Here is a 20,040-nt window from a genome sequence, read left to right on the forward strand (position 1 = left end):
TAGTGGTTAAGCGCTTGCCTGTGAAGCCTAAGGACCCCGGTTCGAGGCTCGGTTCCCCAGGACCCACGTTAGCCAGATGCACAAGGGGGCGCAAACGTCTGGAGTTCGTTTGCAGTGGCTGGAAGCCCTGGTGTGCCCATTCTCCCTCTCTCTTTCTCTCTGCCGCTCCCAAATAAATAAAAATAAACAAACAAAAAAGAAAAGCATCCGTAAGACAGTCTAGTGATGACACAACGAGATGAGAGCCCGATTGTCTACCTGAAGCCGGTAAGATGGAAGTCGGCATGGCAATGCACCTCCCAGTATTGTGTGGGGCAGTGACTTCACAAGATGCTTTTTTTTTTTTGGGTGGGGGAGGAAGGTTTATGTGAGACAGGGTCTCATGTAGCCAGGCTTTCTTTGAATTCACTATAGAGCTAAGGATTTCCTTGAACCCTTGTTCCTCTTCCCTCCATCTCCCAAGTGCTGGGACGCACCCTCGTGCACCATGAACTGTAATCAGATATGCATTTTGTATTGCAATCTCGGTTCTTGCATGTGTATGCAGTGTTAGCCCGAGACCTAGAGAATGGGGTGTTAGCCAGGGGTGGGAAGATGCAGTGTTCTTGCCAGGAGGCAAACAAAAAGTGGAAGTTTAGGGACTGAGCAGTGCTGAATAGTTCAAAGGGAATTGGCGTTTGAAATAGCAGGCCACGGTTGCCTCCTGCGGCGGCTGGCCGGGGCAGGGTGGGCACCTCAGCTCTCAGCTACGTCTTGATGGCAGCATGCCAGCCACTGTGGTACTGTTTATGGGGTTGCATCCTGAATGCCTGGAGCCTGTCCACCACCTGCTCTCTTGGGGGCTGACAGTTATCCAATCACAAGCCCACGCTGGGTTTACGCCACTGCTCTGGATTTGAACCATGTTCCTCTAGGGCTCAAGAGATTAGAAACTGTCACCACCAAAAAGCAAACGCTACGCTCCCAGTTTCCTTTCTTCTTCTTTTTTTTTTTTTTGTTTTTCTTTTTTTTTTTTTTTTTAATTTGAGAGCGACAGACACAGAGAGAAAGACAGAGAGAGGGAGAGAGAGAGAATGGGCGCGCCAGGGCTTCCAGCCTCTGCAAACGAACTCCAGACGCGTGCGCCCCCTTGTGCATCTGGCTAACGTGGGACCTGGGGAACCGAGCCTCGAACCGGGGTCCTTAGGCTTCACAGGCAAGCGCTTAACCGCTACGCCATCTCTCCAGCCCTTTTTTTTTTTTTGTTTTTCGAGGTAGAGTCTCACACTGGCCCAGGGTGTCCTGGAATTCACTATGTAGTCTCAGGGTGGCCTCGAACTCTCGGCGATCCTCTACCTCTGCCTCCCGCATGCTGGGACTAAAGGTGTGCACCACCACACCCAGCTCCAGTTTCCTTCTAAAACAGCTCATTCTCTCTGTGTGTCTCTCTTCTATCTGTCTCTGCTTGCAAACAAAAGTAGAGCCCCCACACATAAACAGGCTTTTAAAATGCAGCTTCAAAAGGAACATTGAAGCCTTTTTTCCTCCAATTTATTTATTTATGTATTCACTTATTTATTGTGTATGTATGTATATGTGTCTGGCTTATGTAGGTGGTTCAGGAAATGAACCTAAGTTGGCAGTCTTTAACAGCTGACCCATCTTCCAGGCTCTGTCCACCCCACCCCCTTTTTAAAAGCAGGGTCTCACTCTAGTTACCCTGGAACTCACTGTGTAGCCCAGGCTGGTCTAGAACTCACATTGATCCTCCTGCCTTAGCTTACCAAGTGTATGCCACCATGACTGGCACTGGAACCCTTCCTTTAAAAAACAATATTAGGGGGCTGGAGAGATGGCTTAGTGGTTAAGTGCTTGCCTGTGAAGCCTAAGGACCCTGGTTTGAGGCTCGATTCTCCAGGACCCATGTTAGCCAGATGCACAAGGGGGTGCACACGTCTGGAGTTCATTTGCTGTGGCTGGAGGCCCTGGCGTGCCCATTCTCTCTCTCTCTTTTTCTGCCTCTTCCTCTCTCTGTCTGTCGCTGTCAAATAAATAACTAGAAATAAACAAAAAAATTACATTAGGGCTAAAGAGATGATTAAGTGGTTAAGGCACTTGCCTACAAAGCCAAAGGACCCAGGTTTGATTCCCAAGGACCTACGTAAGCCAAATGCACAAGGTGAGGATGTGTCTGGAGGTTATTTGCATTGGCTGGAGGCCGTGACATGCCCATTCTCTCTCAAATAAGTAAATAAAATATTTTTTAAAATATATTGATGGCTGGGGCATGGTGGCACACAACTTTAATCCCAGCAGAGGTAGGAGGATTGCTGTGAGTTCAAGGCCACCCTGAGATGACAGAGTTAATTCCAGGTCAGCCTGGACCAGAGTGAGACCCTACTTCGAAAAACCAAAAAAAAAAAAAAATTTTATATATATATATATATATATATATATATATATATGGAGAGAGAGAGAGAGAGAGAGAGAGAGAGAGAGAGATAGGTGAGTCTGAGGAAAGTGCTTAAATTTTCTGGTAATCATAATCTCCAGCCAAAACAAGCTCACTCGAATTAACACAACAGGGGGTGAGTAAGAGCAGAAGGGTACACTATAGTTTATTCCTGGGCACATTCACGGGCTGTCCAAGGGGGCGGAGGAGATGGCTTAGGGTTGGATACACTGGTTTGCAAAGCCTGCTGGCCTGCCTTCAACTCCCTGGTTTTCATGTGGAGCCGGACACAAAACATGGTTCATGTGTCTGGCAAATAATCTTCAGCAGTGGCAAGAGGCATATGCACACACATGTACACACATGCACACACATATGCACAAATGCACACACACGTACAAAAATGATGTATTCGAGGCCCTGTCCTTTTCTCCGTAGGGCATGCACTTCTCACGCGACTTTCAGGACCAGCCCATTCCTGGTCAAGAAAGGCAACACTACCCTGCCCCCAGATGGATCCAAGGGCAAACTGGTAATAAAATGAGGTGCAACGCCAAGAGAACACACTGGAAAAGAACCAGGCACGGGCTGGAAAGATGGCTTAGCGGTTAAGCGCTTGCTGGTGAAGCCTGTGGACCCCACTTCGAGGCTCCATTCCCTAGGACCCACGTTAGCCAGATGCACAAAAGGAGTTCGTTTGCAGTGGCTGGAGACCCTGGCGCGCCCATTCTCTCTCTCTCTCTCTGCCTGCCTGCCTTTCTCTCTCTCAAATAAATAAATAAAAACAAACAAACACACAAAAAAGAACCAGTCAGGCCCCATAGTTATAGTAGGCACACATATATATATATTTTAATTCCTTCTGGCTTTCTGAGACAGGGTCTAAGTTATGTAGCCCAGTGCTGGCATGAGGACTCACTGTACAAACCAGACTGGCCTCAAGCTCCCAGCAAGCCTTCTGTTTCCACTCCCCAGAGCTGGGATTGCAGGTGCATCGCACCATGGCTGACTTTAAAACTTGAGGGTTTTTGTTTTTAAATTTGTATTTTATCAATGTAGGGTCTTACTCTAGCCCAGGATGACCTGGAACTCACTCTAGCTTCATGCTGGCCTTGAACTCATGGTAATTCTCCTACTTCAACCTCTTGAGTGCTGGGACTAAAGATGTGAGCCACCATGCCCAGCTTCTTAAATGTGTTCTTTTTAATATTTATTTTTATTTATTTATTAGAGACAGAGAGAGGGGAAGAGAGAGAGAAAGAATGGGCGCGCCAGGGCAGCTAGCCACTGCTAATCCATCTCTCCAGCTCTTAAATGTGTTTTGTTTTGTTTTGTTTTTTTGAGGTAGGGTCTCACTCTAGCCCAGGCTGACCTAGAATTCACTATGTAGTCTCAGGGTGGCCTCGAACTCACAGTGATCCTAACTCTGCCTCCCAAGTACTGGGATTAAAGGCATGCGCCACCACGCCCAGCTTTAAATGTATTTTCAATGTACATTGAGAGAGAATATTATGCCAATCTTGTAGCCTTTAAGGCGATTCTGCCTTTCTAGTCTGTGAGGGTAGTACATAAAATACTTTTCTGAGGAAAAATACTTGTGCTCAAATAATCAAAAATTTTCAGCTGGACATACCTTTAATCTCAGCACCTGGGAGGCAGAAGTAGGAGGATTGTTGTAAGTTCAAGGCCACCCTGAGACTTCATTGTGAATTCCAGGTCAGCCTGGAACACTACCTCGAAAAACCAAAACAAACAAATCAAATTTTTTCCACTGATATATAATTTTGTGATAAAATTGCTGCAATTATACTAAAATAAAAATAAAAGTATCTTTACTTCACAGGGGAATGAGTAAACTATCTATATGGTTATTAAAAAGAACATTTTTTTTTTTTTTTGGAGTTCTTACTGTGTAGCCCAGGTTGGTCTTGAACTCACGGTCCATTCACTTCTACTCACTGAGTGCTGGAGTTAGAGGTATGGGTCACCACGCCTGGTTAAATTTTTGAATATTAACTACTGAAACAGAACATGATGCACTACGCTCTTAGCTTATAATGGAATCTCATTGTTTTTTTCCTTCTTGCATTTTTTTTTCAAGGTAGGATCTTGCTCTAGCCCAGGCTGTCCTGGAATTCACTACGTGGTCTCGAACTCTGTGCTCCTCCTACCTATGCCTTGGGAGTGCTGGGATTTATAGACTTGCCCCACCTCGCCTGGCCAGTTTTACTTTTTCTTTTTTTATTATTTATTTATTTTTAAAAATTTTTAAAATTTTTATTTGCATTTTCCATGATTATTTAAAAAAAAAAATCCCATGGTAATTCCCTCCCTCCCCACCCCCCGCACTTTCCCCTTTGACATTCCATTCTCCATCATATTACCTCCCCATCACAATCATTGTACTTACATATATACAATATCAACCTATTAAGTACCCTCCTCCCTTCCTTTCTCTTCCCTTTTAGTTTTACTTTTTCTTTCTTTTTTTTTTTTTTTAATTATTTATTTGAGAGCGACAGACACACAGAGAGAAAGACAGATAGGGGGAGAGAGAGAGAATGAGCGCGCCAGGGCTTCCAGCCTCTGCAAACGAACTCCAGACGCGTGCGCCCCCTTGTGCATCTGGCTAACATGGGTCCTGGGGAGTTGAGCCTCGAACCGGGGTCCTTAGGCTTCACAGGCAAGCGCTTAACCGCTAAGCCATCTCTCCAGCCCTAGTTTTACTTTTTCTTAATGAGACAAGGTCTAGTGCAGTCTAGGGTGGCCTTAAACTCATTGTTTTTAAAATGATTGAGACCGTACCTCAAACCCACACACACACACTGATTTTGCAGTGCTGAGGATCAAGCCCAGGGCCTTGAGCATGCGAGGCAAGCTCGCTACCATTGAGCAGGGCCAGCGCTGGCCTTGAACTCATGATCCTCCTGCGCCCACTTCCCTCTTCGTGGAATACTTGCCAGCACCATGCACAGCACTGTAGCTTGTTCTCTTTTATCAAGTTCGTTTTAGAAATATTCTGGATGCTTAGTTGTTGCGGCACTTTCATGTGAAGGCTAAGGACCCAGGTTCTGTTCCCCGGAAACTATGTAAGCCAGATGCACATGGTAGTGCATGCGTCTGCGGTCAGATTGCAGCAGCTACAGGCCCTGTCACACCCATCCCCTGTCTTTCTCTCTGTAATAAATAAATACATACATTAACATACATACATTTCCATGATTATTTAAAAAAAAAATCCCATGGTAATTCCCTCCCTCCCAACCCCCCGCACTTTCCCCTTTGACATTCCATTCTCCATCATATTACCTCCCCATCACAATCATTGTACTTACATATATACAATATCAACCTATTAAGTACCCTCCTCCCTTCCTTTCTCTTCCCTTTTAGTTTTACTTTTTCTTTCTTTCTTTTTTTTTTTAAATTATTTATTAAAATAATTGACATTCCAGGGGCTGGAGAGATGACTTAGCAGTTAAGGCACTTGCTTGCAAAGGACTCAGGTTCGATTCCCCATGACCCATGTGAGCCAGATGCACATTTTTGGCACATATGTTGAGTTTATTTGTAGTGGCTGGAGGCCCTGTCACATCTATTCTTTATCTGCCTCTCTCTCTTTCTCTCGAATGACAAGTAAAATAAAATGTTTAAAAAAAGAAAGAAAAGAAAAAGCCTGGATAAACCAAGATTAACTTCTCAATAAAACTCTTTGGCTAAAACCAGGATAAGAAGCAACATGATTGGCTGCAGAGAATGACTTCAAGGGAGACATGTGTAGATCTAAAGAGGTAAGAAGATATTTAGGATTTAAATTTTAAAAGTTCCCAAATGTCATGTGATAAAGACTGTGGCACCTTGGAGGATAGTGGGATCTTCAGAGGTGGGGCCCAGTGGAAAGAAGTTAGGTCACTGGGTGGGGGTACCGTTCAAGGGGTACTGGGACTTTGGCTCCTTCTTTCTCTGCCTCCTGGTTGTCACACGGGGAGCAGCACTGCTTCACCATGTGCTCCCCGTCTTGACACCCCGTCTCCCCTTGAGCTCTCCGCCATCATGCTTGGCCTCGCTGCAGGTCACTGATGCTTATCCTCACCACAGGCCACAGAAACCTGGAGTCAACCTTCACAGACTGAAACCTCGGGAGCAGTGAGACCAGATAAACTGTTGTTTCTTTAAATGCATTTTCTCCGGTATTTTGTCACAGTGATTTAAGGAAGAAAATATGACAGCTTCAACTGAGGTAGAGATAGAAACTCACATGCAGGGAATAAAATATACATAGGAAGCCAGGCATGGTGGTACACACCTTTAATCCCAGCACTTGGGAGGCAAAGGTAGGAGGATCGCCGTGAGTTCGAGGCCACCCTGAGACTCCCTAGTGAATTCCAGGTCAGCCTGGGCTAGAGTGAGACCCTACCTCAAAAAACCAAATATATATGGGATTTCTGAGAATTTTTAAAATTTTATTTTATTATTAAGTACAAACTTTTATGGACACATAGGTTGGTACCATCATTTCCCTCCTCCCTGTCCCCACTCCACTTTTAATTTTATGTTAGAGTTGTTTATTCTAGTAAGAACACATGATTTTCTCCCATAATTAAAAAAAACTACCCCTCAAGTTATTTCATAGTTCTTCTTGATGCAATGGCTTGAAAATAAGAAGGTTCTAGAAATCAACATTATCAGTGTCCAGAGTTTTCCACATTCTAGATTTACTCAGCTGCTTCCTCATGCTGTCTTTCAGCTAGATTTTTAAAAATAATTTTATTTGTAAAATTATTTTTATTTAAGAAAGAGAAAGAGGCAGATAGAGAGAAAGGAAGGGAGGGAGAGAATGGGTATGCCAGGGCCTCCAGCCACTGCAAATACTCCAGATGTATGCACCACTTTGTGCATCTGCCTTATGTGAGTATTGGGGAATTGAACATTGGTTCTTAGGCTTCACAAGCAGGTGCCTTAACCACTAAGCAATCTCTCCAGCCCTACATTATTATTATTTTTTTTCATTTTGAGAAAGGGCCTTACAAAGCCCAAGCTGGTCTTGAATTTGCTATGTAGCCAGTAATGATCATGAACTCCTGATTTTCCTACCTACAAGTACCAGGTATGCTGATTCAATCATCATGTTTGTATAGTAATTTTACTTTCCCTTAAAAATATTGAACCGGGCCTGATGGTACACACCTTTAGTCCTAGCATTTGGGAGGCAGAGGTAGAAGGATCACCGTGAGTTCAAGGCCACCCGGAGACTACAGAGTGAGTTCCAGGTCAACTTCGGCTAGAGTGAAACACTACCTTGAAAAACCAACAATGAAAAAAAAAAAAAAGCAATATTGGGCTGCAGTATAGCTCAGTCAGGATGTGCCCTAGCAGCCACGTGGCCCTGCATTGGTATGATCACCAGCATCAAAAACTAAAAACAAAAAGAATATGTAGTATTATGACTTAAGTGACAGAAAATGTGGAATGTTCTTGAAAGATGTCGTTTTTAGTACATTAAGAAAACTAAATTTCCAGGGGTTGGAGAGATAGCTTGGTGGTGAAAGACCTCACTTACAAAGACTAAGGACCCAGGTTGGATTCCCCAGTACCTATGTAAGCCAGATGCACAGGTGGGACATGTGTCTGGAGCTCCTCTGTAGTGGCTGGAGACCCTGGTATGTCTATTCTCTTTCTATTTGCCTCTTTCTCATGAATAAATAAATAAAAATACTAAACAAGAAAATTAAAATTCCAGTCAGGTGTGGCGGCACATACCTGTAATCCCATTATTCAGTAGGTAGAGGCAGTGGATGCAGCAGTGGAAGTTTAAGGCCAGCCTGATCTCCACAGAGTTCCAGGTCAGGCAGGGCCAGATAATGAGGCAGTCTAACGAGGAAACACACACACACACACACACACACACACACACACACACACACACAGAGGGGGGGGATGTGAATTTTTTTTTTTAATTTTTTATTTATTTATTTGAGAGTGACAGACACAGAGAGAAAGACAGATAGAGGGAGAGAGAGAGAATGGGCGCGCCAGGGCTTCCAGCCTCTGCAAACGAACTCCAGACGCGTGCGCCCCCTTGTGCATCTGGCTAACGTGGGACCTGGGGAACCGAGCCTCGAACCGGGGTCCTTAGGCTTCACAGGCAAGCGCTTAACCGCTAAGCCATCTCTCCAGCCCTGAATTTTTTTTTAAGGCAGAGTCTTGCTCTAGCTCAGGCTGACCAGGAATTTACTATGTAGTCTCAGGCTGGCCTCCAACGCACAGAGATCCTCCTACCTCTGCCTTCCAAGCAATGGGATTAAGGGCTTGTGCCACTAAGCCCAGCTAAGAAAGTTAAATTATTGAGCATTTATTTTAATAGTTAATATTCTTAATATTTTTTTAAATTTTTTTTGTTCATTTTTTATTTATTTATTTGAGAGCGACAGACACAGAGAGAAAGACAGATAGAGGGAGAGAGAGAGAATGGGCGCGCCAGGGCTTCCAGCCTCTGCAAATGAACTTCAGACGCGTGCGCCCCCTTGTGCATCTGGCTAACATGGGACCTGGGGAACCAAGCCTCGAACCGGGGTCCTTAGGCTTCACAGGCAAGCGCTTAACCGCTAAGCCATCTCTCCAGCCCAATATTTTATTTCTTTATTTGAAAGGAAGATAGAAAGAGGCAGAGTGAGGGCCTCCTGCCACTACAAACTCCAGATGCCTGTCCCACTTTGTGCATCTGGCTTTACGTGAGTATTGGAGACTTGAACACAGGCCATCAGGCTTTGCAGGTGAGTGCCTTTTACCACTGAGCCATCACTCTAGCCCCAAATTACTGGACTTTAAAGAGGAGGACTGGACTATGGACTCTGTCATACCAAAATAGATACCAAGTGAGGATTCCAGGTAGGTAGTCTGATGAGCTCTAATCCTTAGGAAACCTTTCTTTGAAGTATTTATAATATTAACCAAATAAAAAGAGTTGTGTATATCAGTCTATCTTACAATAACTCCCTTTTTTGTCTTGCTGTGTTGTCTAGACTTAGATTGAGCTTGGATTTACCCTCTGGTCTCAGCTTCCTGAGTAACAGTTTTACCCTCAAGACAAGATGAGGTGAAATAAACCCTTAGGCACCAAACACATGAGTTTTAAAGCATTTTTTAAAATTTGCGTGCATGTGTGTGTGTGTGTGTGTGTGTACACATACATGGGTATGATGGAGTCTCTTGCACTGCAGACTCTAGCTTTACATGGATAGCCGGGAAATTGAACCTGGGCCAACAGGCTTTGCTAGCAAGCTCCTTTAAGAGCAGAGCCACCTCCCCAGACCCTCAACGAGCTTCTTTTTGCTTGTTTTGTTTTTCTTTTTTGAGACAGTACCACCGTACAGCTCTGGTTAGTCTGGAACTTGCTTATGTAGCCCAGACTGATCTTAAACTTGTAGAGATCTTCCTGCCTCTGTCTTCAGAGTGCTTGTGCTTATAGAAGTGTGGACCTGAGCCTGGCATTTTTCCTGATAATGTTTGTGCACATATGTGAATGCAGGAGGTGTGTGTGTGTGCACACACACCATGGCATCTATCCAGCTCTGCATGCGTTCTGGGGACACAGACTCGGTCTTCAGGCTTGTGTAGCAAGCAGCTTTCATCCAGTGAGCTAGCTCCGTAGCCTTTTCTTTAAAAACAAAATTATTTGGGGCTGGAGAGATGGCTTAGCAGTTAAAGCACTTGCCTGCAAAGCCAAAGGATCCAGGTTTGACGCCCCAGGACCCACATAAGCCAGATGCACAAGGTGGTGCATGTGTCTGGAGTTTGCAGTGGCTGAAGGCCCTGACACAACCATTCTCTCTCTCTCAAATAAATAAATACAAATTAAAAATATTTTAAAATACTTTATTTGGGCTGGAGAGATTGCTTAGTGGTTGAGATGCTTGCCAGCAAAGCCAAAGGACCCAGGTTAGATTCCCAGTATACATGTAAAGCCAGATGCACAAGGTAGCACATGCATCTGGAATTTATTTTCAGTGGCTAGAGGCTCTGGTGTGTCCATTTTCTCTCTTTGCCTCTTTCTCTCTCTCAGATAAATAAATTAAAAATATCATATTTATTTGGGCTGGAGAGATGGTTCAGTACTTAAGGCATTTGCCTGCAAAGCCAAAGGATCCTGGTTCGATTTCCCAGTACCCACGAAACCAGATGTACAAGGAGCGTATGTACCTGGAGTTCATTTGCAGTGGCTAGAGGTCCAGGAGCGCCCATTCTCTCTTCCCCCACCCCGACTTCGCTTGCAAATAAATAAAATTAAAAAAAGAAAAAAACAAAATATTGTATGTATTTACTTACTTGAGACAGAGAGGGAAAGAGAGAGGGAGAATGACTGAGAATGGGCATGCCAGGGACTTCAGCCACTGTAAATGAACTCCAGAAGCATGTGCCACCTTGTACATCTGGCTTATGTGGGCACTGGGGACTAAAACATGGGTCCTTAGGCTTTGCAGGCAAGTGTCTTTACTGCTAAGCCATCTCTCCAGCCCTGCTTTTTATTTTTATTAAGAGACAGGGAGGGCTGGAGAGATGGCTTAGCGGTTAAGGTGCATGCCTGTGAAGCCTAAGGACCCGGTTCGATTCCCCATGTCCCATGTAAGCCAGCTGCACATGCGTCTGGAGTTTGTAGTGGCTAGAGGCCCTGGAATGCCCATTCACACACACTCTCTCTCTCCCCCTGTCTCTAATAAATCAATAAAAATAAAATATTTGAAAAAAAAAGAGACAGGGACTTGCTATGTTGCCTACTCTAGCTATGAACTCTTGGACTCAAATTGCTGGGACTAAAGACACGCACCATAGCAATATTTTAAACAGTACTATTTATTTCTCCAGCTGTCCATCCATCCATGCATGCATGCATCTGGTACTGGCTGGGGATTGAACTCAGGACCTTATGCATACCAGGCATGATAGCTCCAAAATAGTAGTTTTAATACTGCTGAAAGCTTCAGAACAGTAGTATTTTTAATGGGTTTTTTTTCAAGAATTAAGTAGGTCTCTTACCTTTGTTGAGCCTAAGTGAACTAGGGGTCCAGTAATGAAGGTACAGTCAAGGGTTATATAGAAGCTCTGACTCAGGGGCGCAGGAGCACAGAAAACCATACTCATTAAAAACTACCTGATGGGCTGGTAATTAGTCATGGTACAGGGCATGCCTCCCCTGCTCCAGGCCCTGGGTGCATTCGTGAGCACCACAAAATGAAGGAATAAACAAAAAGTTATGTGGAAATCACCATTAGAATTTATGATTATCCAAGCATTGCTCCCTCCCCCAATGCTTCAAACTCATTTTGATCTTGGAACTTCTGATCTTTCTACTCAACTTCTGCAAGGAGTACTGAGATGACAAGGCGTGTACCACACAGCGCCTAGGTTACATGGTGCTCACGACTGAACCCAGGGCCGCATGCATACCAGGGAAGCACTCTACCAACTCATCTTCACCCATCCTAAAAACGTTGACAGGAAACCCACAGAATATGAGCCTGATTTTAATTTATATCCAGTAATATAATGATATGGCCAGGAGACGATCTTGTAGGGGTTAAGAAGTGAGGAGCCTGTCACAATATCCAACCCAAATGTCAGCTGAGGACATTTTCGGCTTGTCAGAACTGGAGGTGCAGCGGGGGTGCTGCTGGTATACATGGGGAAGGCCAGGAATGATGCCAAACATCACATAATGAATGAACTGCCTCCCATCACCACCACCAAGAAAGAATTGTCCAGCTCAAAATGGCAATAATGCTTGGGAAAATTAGATACTTTTCTTTTTCTTTTTTAAATTTTTTTTTTTAAATTTATTTGAGAGTGACAGAGAGGGAGGAAGAGGCAGATAGAGACAGAGAGAGAATGGGCGTGCCAGGGCCTCCGGTCACTGCAAACGAACTCCAGACGCGTGCGCCCCCTTGTGCATCTGGCTAACGCGGGTCCTGGGGAATCGAGCCTCGAACCGGGGTCCTTAGGCTTCACAGGCTAGCACTTAACTAAGCCATTTCTCCAGACCACTTTTCTTTTTTGGTTTGTCAAAGTAGGGTTTCATTCTAGCTCAGGCTGACCTGGAATTCACTATGTAGTCTCAGGCTGGCCTCGAACTCATGGCGATCCACCTACCTCTGCCTCCCAAATGCTGAGAATAAAGGCGTGCACCACCATGCTTAGCTGCATTCTTTTCTTTTAATATACATACATACATACACACACACACACACACACACATATTTATATTTGCAAGGGGGGAGAGAGAGAGAGAATATGAATGAGAATGGGCACTGCAGGGCCTCTTGCCACTGCAAACTAACTCCAGATATATGCATTACTTTGTGCATCTGGCTTTATGTGGGTACTGGGGAACTGAACGTGGGTATTTTGGCTTTGTAGGCAAGTGCCTTAACCACTGATCCATCTTTCTAGCCTCCCCATGCATTTTTTTTTTTCTTTTTCGAGGTAGGGACTCACTCTAGCCCAGGCTGACCTGGAATTCACTATGGAGACTCAGGGTGGCCTCGAACTCATGGCGATCCTCCTATCCGAGTGCTGGGATACCATGCGTTCTTAAATAAAAATAAAAGAAAGTTATTGCTTTGGATTAAGCTCCTTCACTATATGCCCATAAACCAAAGAGAGAAGTGGTGTGTGGGCAGGGGATGCAGCTCAGTTGGCAGTGCTTGTCTGGTGTGTGGGAAGCCCTGGGTCCCATCTCAGCACAGCATAAAGTGGGTGTGGCAGTGCACATCTGTAACCCCAGAAGTTAGGAGATGAAGAGGCAGGACCTGAAGCTGTTGTTATCTAGCCTTCTAAGAAATTAAGAGAGATAAGACAAATTTCCTGGGCTGGAGAGACTTCTCAGTGGTTAAGTCTCTTGCCTGCAAAGCTTAACAACCCAGGGTTTGATTCCCTAGTACCCACATAAGCCAGATGCACAAAGTGGTGCATGTAACTGGAGTGCATTTGCAGTGGCTAGAGGCCCTGGCATGCCCATCCTCAATCTCTCTCTGTATCTTCTCTGTAAATAAATAAATGAAAAATATTTAAAATTTTTTCTTTAACAGGCTAGCTTCCTTATGCATGAAAATATAATTTCCTTATAAGACAAATAACCTGATGTTGACCATCTGGTTATTATTACTTTGGTACTGGAAATAAATCCAGGGCCTCACAATGTGCCACTGAGCTATACTCCATCCCCAAATTTAGTTTTGAAAAAAAAAAAATCTGCTTTGTTTGATTTTTTTTTGAGCCGATACCCAATCCTTCTGCCCTCATCTCCCAAGTGCTGGGAGTCCAAGTGTGTGCCCACAAGCCTGGCTTGCTTTTTGTTTTTGTTTCTGCTTTCCTCATCCTTCCTGCCTATCAAAGCAGCCTTTTCTCTTCAGCTCACTGGAACACTTTAAGTGTGGTCCAACTCTAGAATCAAAACTATAGTCAATTAAGATCTTTAAACTAGGGCCAGGGATGTAATTCGGTAGAATGCTTGCCTGGCATGAAAAAGGCTGAGTTTGATTCCCCAGCACCAAGATGAAACAAATGTTTTAAAGTAAGTTTGCTGTACGTGTGCACACATCTGGTTGATAAAGCATGTTGACCAGCAATGTTACTATCAAGGTTGCAACAGACTTTATTTCAAATTCTTACTTCACCAACAGAACAGAGGACTTTCTGCCAGATTTTATTAGTTACTGAAATATAAGAGAAAAAAAGAACACGCTAAGCCCCAAGAAAGCATGCATATGGCATCTGACCACCAGTATAAGACATTGGAAATACCCCCTGGAAGACATAAAGAAGGATCCTTAGGTTTTGAAAATGCAAGGTGCCTTGCTATTTATTTATTTTTTTTGTTTTTTTCTTTTCACAATTTTTCTTAACATTTTCCATGATTATAAAAAATATCCCATGGTAATACCCTCCCTCCCCCCCCGCACTTTGCTATTTATATTATAATATAGAATATTAGGATTTATGTAGTCCCAAAAACTTACTCAGAAAATAGTTGTAAGTCAAATCCATAAATGTACTGTGTATTGATGAAAACTCTTAAAATCTACATCATAGGGACAGAGATATTTATTTTGTAATAAAATAAGTAAAATCAAAATAAAATATAGTAGTTTATGCTTTATACATTTTTGATTACACTGAAATTTGTGGATTTAACATTAGTTAAAATAAACATTAAATTACTAATATTGAAAATGTCAAGTACATGATTAAAGTAAGTTTTCTTTTCCATTGGGAAAAGAACTTCAAGTGAATGATGTCACAGTAATCCAATGTACTGGGTCCTGGAGGCGACGCAGCGCAGGGTAGGACGCGCTCATGGAACAGGAGGCTGTGACCTGGAGTCCAGCCCCACAGAACACTAGGTCTTCATCTTTTGTTTTTTAGACCATTCGGGTACTTCCTTTTTCGTCTGAAAAAGAAAAACAAAGACACAAATAAAGTGCTTACAAGGAGAAAAGATAGAGACAATTCATAGAACTAGGCATCTACACAAGGGCATTCTGTGTAAACTACTAAAAGCACACTTTTGGCCTTCATAAGAATCATCCCACCTGGTAGACATTAAAGAAGACCGCACCTGTGTTTTCAGGGTGAAAGCTTATTTTTGACATCATCTATGAAAGTGACTTTTATAAATTGGTTCTATGTTTTAAAAATTATTTATTTATTTGAGAAAGAGAGGGAGGGAGAGAGAGGCAGATATAGAATGGGCATGCCAGGGCCTCCATCCACTGCAAACAAACTCCAGATGAATGTGCCACCTTGTGCATCTGGCTTATGTGGGTCCTGGGGAATTGAACCTGGGTTCTTTGGCTTTGCAGACAAGCAGCTTAGCCACTAAGCCATCACTCCAGCACAATTTATTTGATTTTTAAGGAGATTTATAAAGAAATATTTTATATTTTATTTTATATTATCTGAATAATTAAGCATGTATGAGGGTACTCTTGGGTTTGTGTACCAGTTAGCTTATTTATTACTTGTTTACTTTTTGCAGGCAGGGTCTCACTCTTGGAAGGCTTTGAATTTGTGATGATGGTCTTGCCTCAGCTTCTGTCTGAGCTGGGACTACAGGTGGGGACATCATGCCTACTTTACTTCTTGGTTTTACTGTTTAATTATTTCAGTGCAAGAAGAGGCTATACAGAATACCAAGAAAAACACAGGAGAGGGGAACTGTTACAGAATAAAATAGTAAACATTTCTTTTTTAAAAAAATTTTTTATTTATGAGAGAGAGGAAGAGAGAGAGAGAGAGAAAATGAATGGGCACGCTAGGGCCTCTAGCCACTGCCAACGAACTCCAGACACGTGTGCTACCTGTACATGTACATGTGGATTTACATAAGTACTGGGGAATTGAACCTGGGTCCTTTGGCTTTGCAAGCAAGTACCTTAACTGCTAAGCCATCTCTCCAGCCCCTAAAATAGTAAGAATTTCTAAGTCAAAGATTCCAATTACACATCGTACTTTAAGCTGGTGTGGTGGTGAATACCTGTAATCTTAGCACTTGAGAGGTGGAGGCAGGAGGATTAAGGGCTCACAGTCATACCGGACTATATATGGAGGTCAAGGGCAGTCTTAGCTACGTGAGATTTTGCCTTAACCCTTCTCTCCCTGACAAATTCCTAGTTTATGTAATTTACTATATTAAAGACACAGCTTACTCATTTACTACTTATGTCTTCTGAAAATTACGAAGAACTTTATTTCCAAATACGCATAGGTAAACAGTTAAATGGGACTATTTGTACTTTTTAGAGAGGTTGTTTATTTAGGGGTGTGTGTGTGTGTGTGTGTGTGTGTGTGTGTGTGGCAGGGTCTCTTGCTACCCCTGAAGCCGGTCACATACATTTTTTTTGTGTATGGTTTACATGTGTACTGGGGAGCTGAGCTGAGGACAGCAGACTTTTTTTTTTCTAGTTTGTCAAGGTAGGGTCTCACTCTGGCCCAGGCTGACCTGGGATTAACTATGTAGTCTCAGGGTGGCCTCGAACTCATGGCAATCCTCCTACCTCTGCCTCCTGAGTGCTGGGATTAAAGGCGTGCACCACAGACAGCAGACTTTTTAAGCGAGTACCTTTAACCGCAGACCCATCTCCCTAGCCACAACCCCTTTATTTTGAAATGCTGGGGTACAACCCAGGTCCTTGCCCATTTTAAGAAAGTGCATCCTCTGCCCTACTTTTATCTTTTAGATTGTTGCATGTTATTCCATGGAAGGAACATCAAATCTGACCTAGCCTTCCCCATGGACTGTGCAGCATCAGTTGGCCTCCACCCCTCATCTGAGTGCTGCATCCCCCAGCCACTGCTACGTGGGCTCGCAACGAAGTCCAAACTGCCAGGTTCCTCTTAGGTTTCCTCTGCCTTTCATCTGTTAATCCACTCTAATAAGTCTCTTAACTTTTATTGAAATATTCTTTAATTTTTTTTTAATTGAGACAGGGTCTTGCCATGTATCTTGAATGACCATGTTCTCATAGTGAAGCCCACCCAGGCTAGTCTTGAACTTATGGCATTCCTCCTCCTTCAGCCTACTAAGTTCCGGAATGGCAACCCTGGCTCCCTCTGCTCCTTGCTTCCTTGAGACAGGGAAGGTACTTGGCCCTGGCACGAATCTAGACTCTTCCATTATCCACACCCTTCCCACCGTGGTACATCTGGTGCCACTGCAGAACTCTACTGACATGGCTGTGGCTCAAGAGCAGTAGCTGACACTAGGGATCATTCCCTGGATGGAAATGCTATGGCTCTGGACAAGAACTGAAAGATACGCATTTATCATGAGAGTCTCATACAGAAAAGTTTCATGATTTTATATTTTATAATAAATAGAAAAAAATGAAAAAAAAACCTCTGCATAATGTCATGCATGTAATAGGAAAGCAGCTTTCCATCACAGTTCAGTTTTACCTGCCAGCTCGAATGCCTTAAAAGCTGGATGTAGTAACTGACTGCTGTGATTTCAGCACTCCAAAGGCTGAAGTAGGAGGATCCCTGAAAGTCTGAGGCCATCCTGGGCTACACAGTGAGTTTCAGGCCAGCCTGGGTTCTAAAGTAAGACTCCACCTTAAAAAAGCAAACCCAGAGCTGGGCATGGTGACATATGCCTTTTATCCCAGTACTCGTGAGGCAGAGGTAGGAGGATCACTGTGAGTTCAAGGCCACCCTGAGACTACATAGGGAATTCCAGGTCAGCCTGGGCTAGATTGACACCCTACTTCAAAAAAGAAAAAAAAGCAGAAACAAACAAACAAACAAACAAACAAACAAACAAACAAACAAACAAACAAACAGCCCAGAGGCTGGAGAGATGGCTCACTGGTTCAAGGAGCTTGCTTGCAAAGCCTGACAGCCCTGGTTCAATTCCTTAGGACCCATGTAAAGACAAATGCACAAAGTGGAACATGTACCTGGAGTTTGTAGTGGCGAGAGGCCCTGGTGCACCCATATTATCTCTCTTTCCTCTTTCTCTGATTATAAATACATGAATTAATTTTTTTGAAAAGAGCAAAACACAAAAGCCCGCCTCAGCTTCTTCATATCCTAGCGTGCGGCAGTGGGATCTAGAGAAGCTGGCGGCACATGAGGTCGGCGGGCAAGCTCTGCTTCCTTAGGCCCCGCGTGTCACTTCTTTACAGAGGCTGTCCCTTCTCATCTCCCTTGCTGTTTTGTTTTTCTCCATAGAGTTTACCATGTTTCACATCCTATATGGTTTTTAATTTTGTGCATGTGGTTGTATGTGGAGGCCAGAGGGCGAGCTCAGGAGCACGGTCCACTTCCTGAGACTGGGAGCTCATCAGTGAGGCCCGTGGGGTGGCCAGTGAGCTCCAGGGCTCCCCTGTCTCGGCCGCCCCAGCACACCACCACGCCGTCATTTTACATGGGTCCTGAGGATCAGAACTTGGGTCCTCATGCATGACAGGTAAGTACTTTGTCAACTAAGCTAGCTCTCCAGACCTTACCCTCTATGCACACTTTATCATCTGTCTGTTTTTCAGACAGCATCTCGTGATACAGCGTGGACTGGCCTTGAACTGTCAAGCCTCCTGCCTCAGCCTCCTGAGTGCTGGGGCTACAGGCACACGGGGCCATATCATATCCAGCTCTTCAGCCCGCCATGTTTCTTCTTCTTCTTCTTCTTTTTTTTTTTTTTTTTTTTTTTTTTTTTTGCGGTGGTAGGGAGCAAGGCCAGGGTTGTATGCCATGCTAGTGTTCGGCCACTGACCTCCATTCTCACCCCGACTATTTAACTGATACACAGAAACTGCACCTATAAATGGAGGTAGTGCGTGATGTTTCAGTATTACCGTTCACTGATGTCTACATCAGAGTAAATCTCTTCAAATATTTTTTCTCTTCCCTTCTCTCTTCCTTCTCCCCTCTCATCCCCTCTCTTCCCCCTCCTTTCCCTTCTTTCGAGTCAGGATCTTAACACTACCCAAGCTGACCTGGAATTCACTCTGTACCCTGGGTTGGCCTGGCCCTCTGGGAGATCTTTCAACCTCAGCCTTCTAATGCCATTAAAGGCATGACTGTCCATGCCAGGCAAATATTGATTTGGTGAAAAAAAGGAGAGCTACAATTAATGTTTTGTTGTTGGTTTCTAGATTATCTCCAAAAAATGTAAATTAGGGGGCTGAAGAGATGGCTTAGCGATTGAGGCGCTTGGCAGTGAAGATTAAGGACCCAGGTTCGATTCCCCAATACCTATGTAAGCCAGATGTATAAGGTGGCACATGCATCTGGAGTTCATTTGCAGTGACTAGTGGCTCTAGCATGTTCATTCTCTCTCTCTCTCTCTCTCTGCTTATATAAAATATTTTTTAAAATGTAAATTCGATGTAAATTTCAAAGGGATAGGAATTACCTTAACTGCCTAGAATGTTACTTGGCACAAAGTAAGTACTTACTCAATAAACACATGCTGAATAAATGAATATGGGCTAGGTCTGCCATGACAGTACCTGCTTAGTCCTAGCCAAGTCTGGATATACAGTTCATGAGAGTCATCTCTAAGCAATGTGAAATAAAATGCCAGGTCAATAAGAATACTGCTCTAATGAATCAGGCAGTATCATTTTTTACAAATATGTTGAGTAGTATTCACAATTTGAGGATAACCCAATTATTGAGTAGAAATGTACAGAAATATCATATTCTGCTTATGAAATGAAACCCAGACTTTTTTTGTAAACATGTGGTCTCAGTAGGTAGTCCTACTTGGCCTGGAACTGATTATGGAAACAAGGCTGGCCTTGAACTTGTGGCAATCCTCTTGGATTTGCCTCGTGAATATGTACCACCAGGCCCAACTTAAACTCATTAAAAAAATATTTATTTGCAAGCAGAGAGAGGGAGAGATAGACAAAGAGAGACAGAGAGAGAATGGGCACACCAGGGCCTGTAGCCACTGCAAACTATCTCCAGATACATGTGCCTCTTGTGCATCTGGCTTACGTGGGTCCTGGGGAATCAAACCTGGGTCCTTTGGCTTATAACCACTAAGCCATCTCTCCAGCCCTCAAACTCATTTTTATCATTCAAAGGTATATATTTAGTTTAGTCTCTCT

At 43.7% G+C, this 20,040-nt stretch overlaps 1 protein-coding gene across 3 annotated transcripts in view; it reads right to left on the reverse strand.

The window, feature by feature from the left end:
• Positions 1–14,575: 14,575 nt before the first annotated feature.
• The window catches only part of Pibf1 (progesterone immunomodulatory binding factor 1), a 229,421-nt gene continuing 223,956 nt past the window's right edge, over positions 14,576–20,040 (reverse strand). For all 3 annotated transcript variants that reach the window (XM_004651021.3, XM_045145518.1, XM_045145519.1), the window contains exon 18: positions 14,576–14,873. In XM_004651021.3, the coding sequence (XP_004651078.2) occupies positions 14,823–14,873 (51 nt within the window). In that variant the 3' untranslated portion in view covers positions 14,576–14,822. The remainder of the gene's footprint in view (positions 14,874–20,040) is intronic.

This window comes from Jaculus jaculus, chromosome 3, assembly GCF_020740685.1.
Source record: "Jaculus jaculus isolate mJacJac1 chromosome 3, mJacJac1.mat.Y.cur, whole genome shotgun sequence".
Taxonomy (NCBI): Eukaryota; Metazoa; Chordata; class Mammalia; order Rodentia; family Dipodidae; genus Jaculus; species Jaculus jaculus.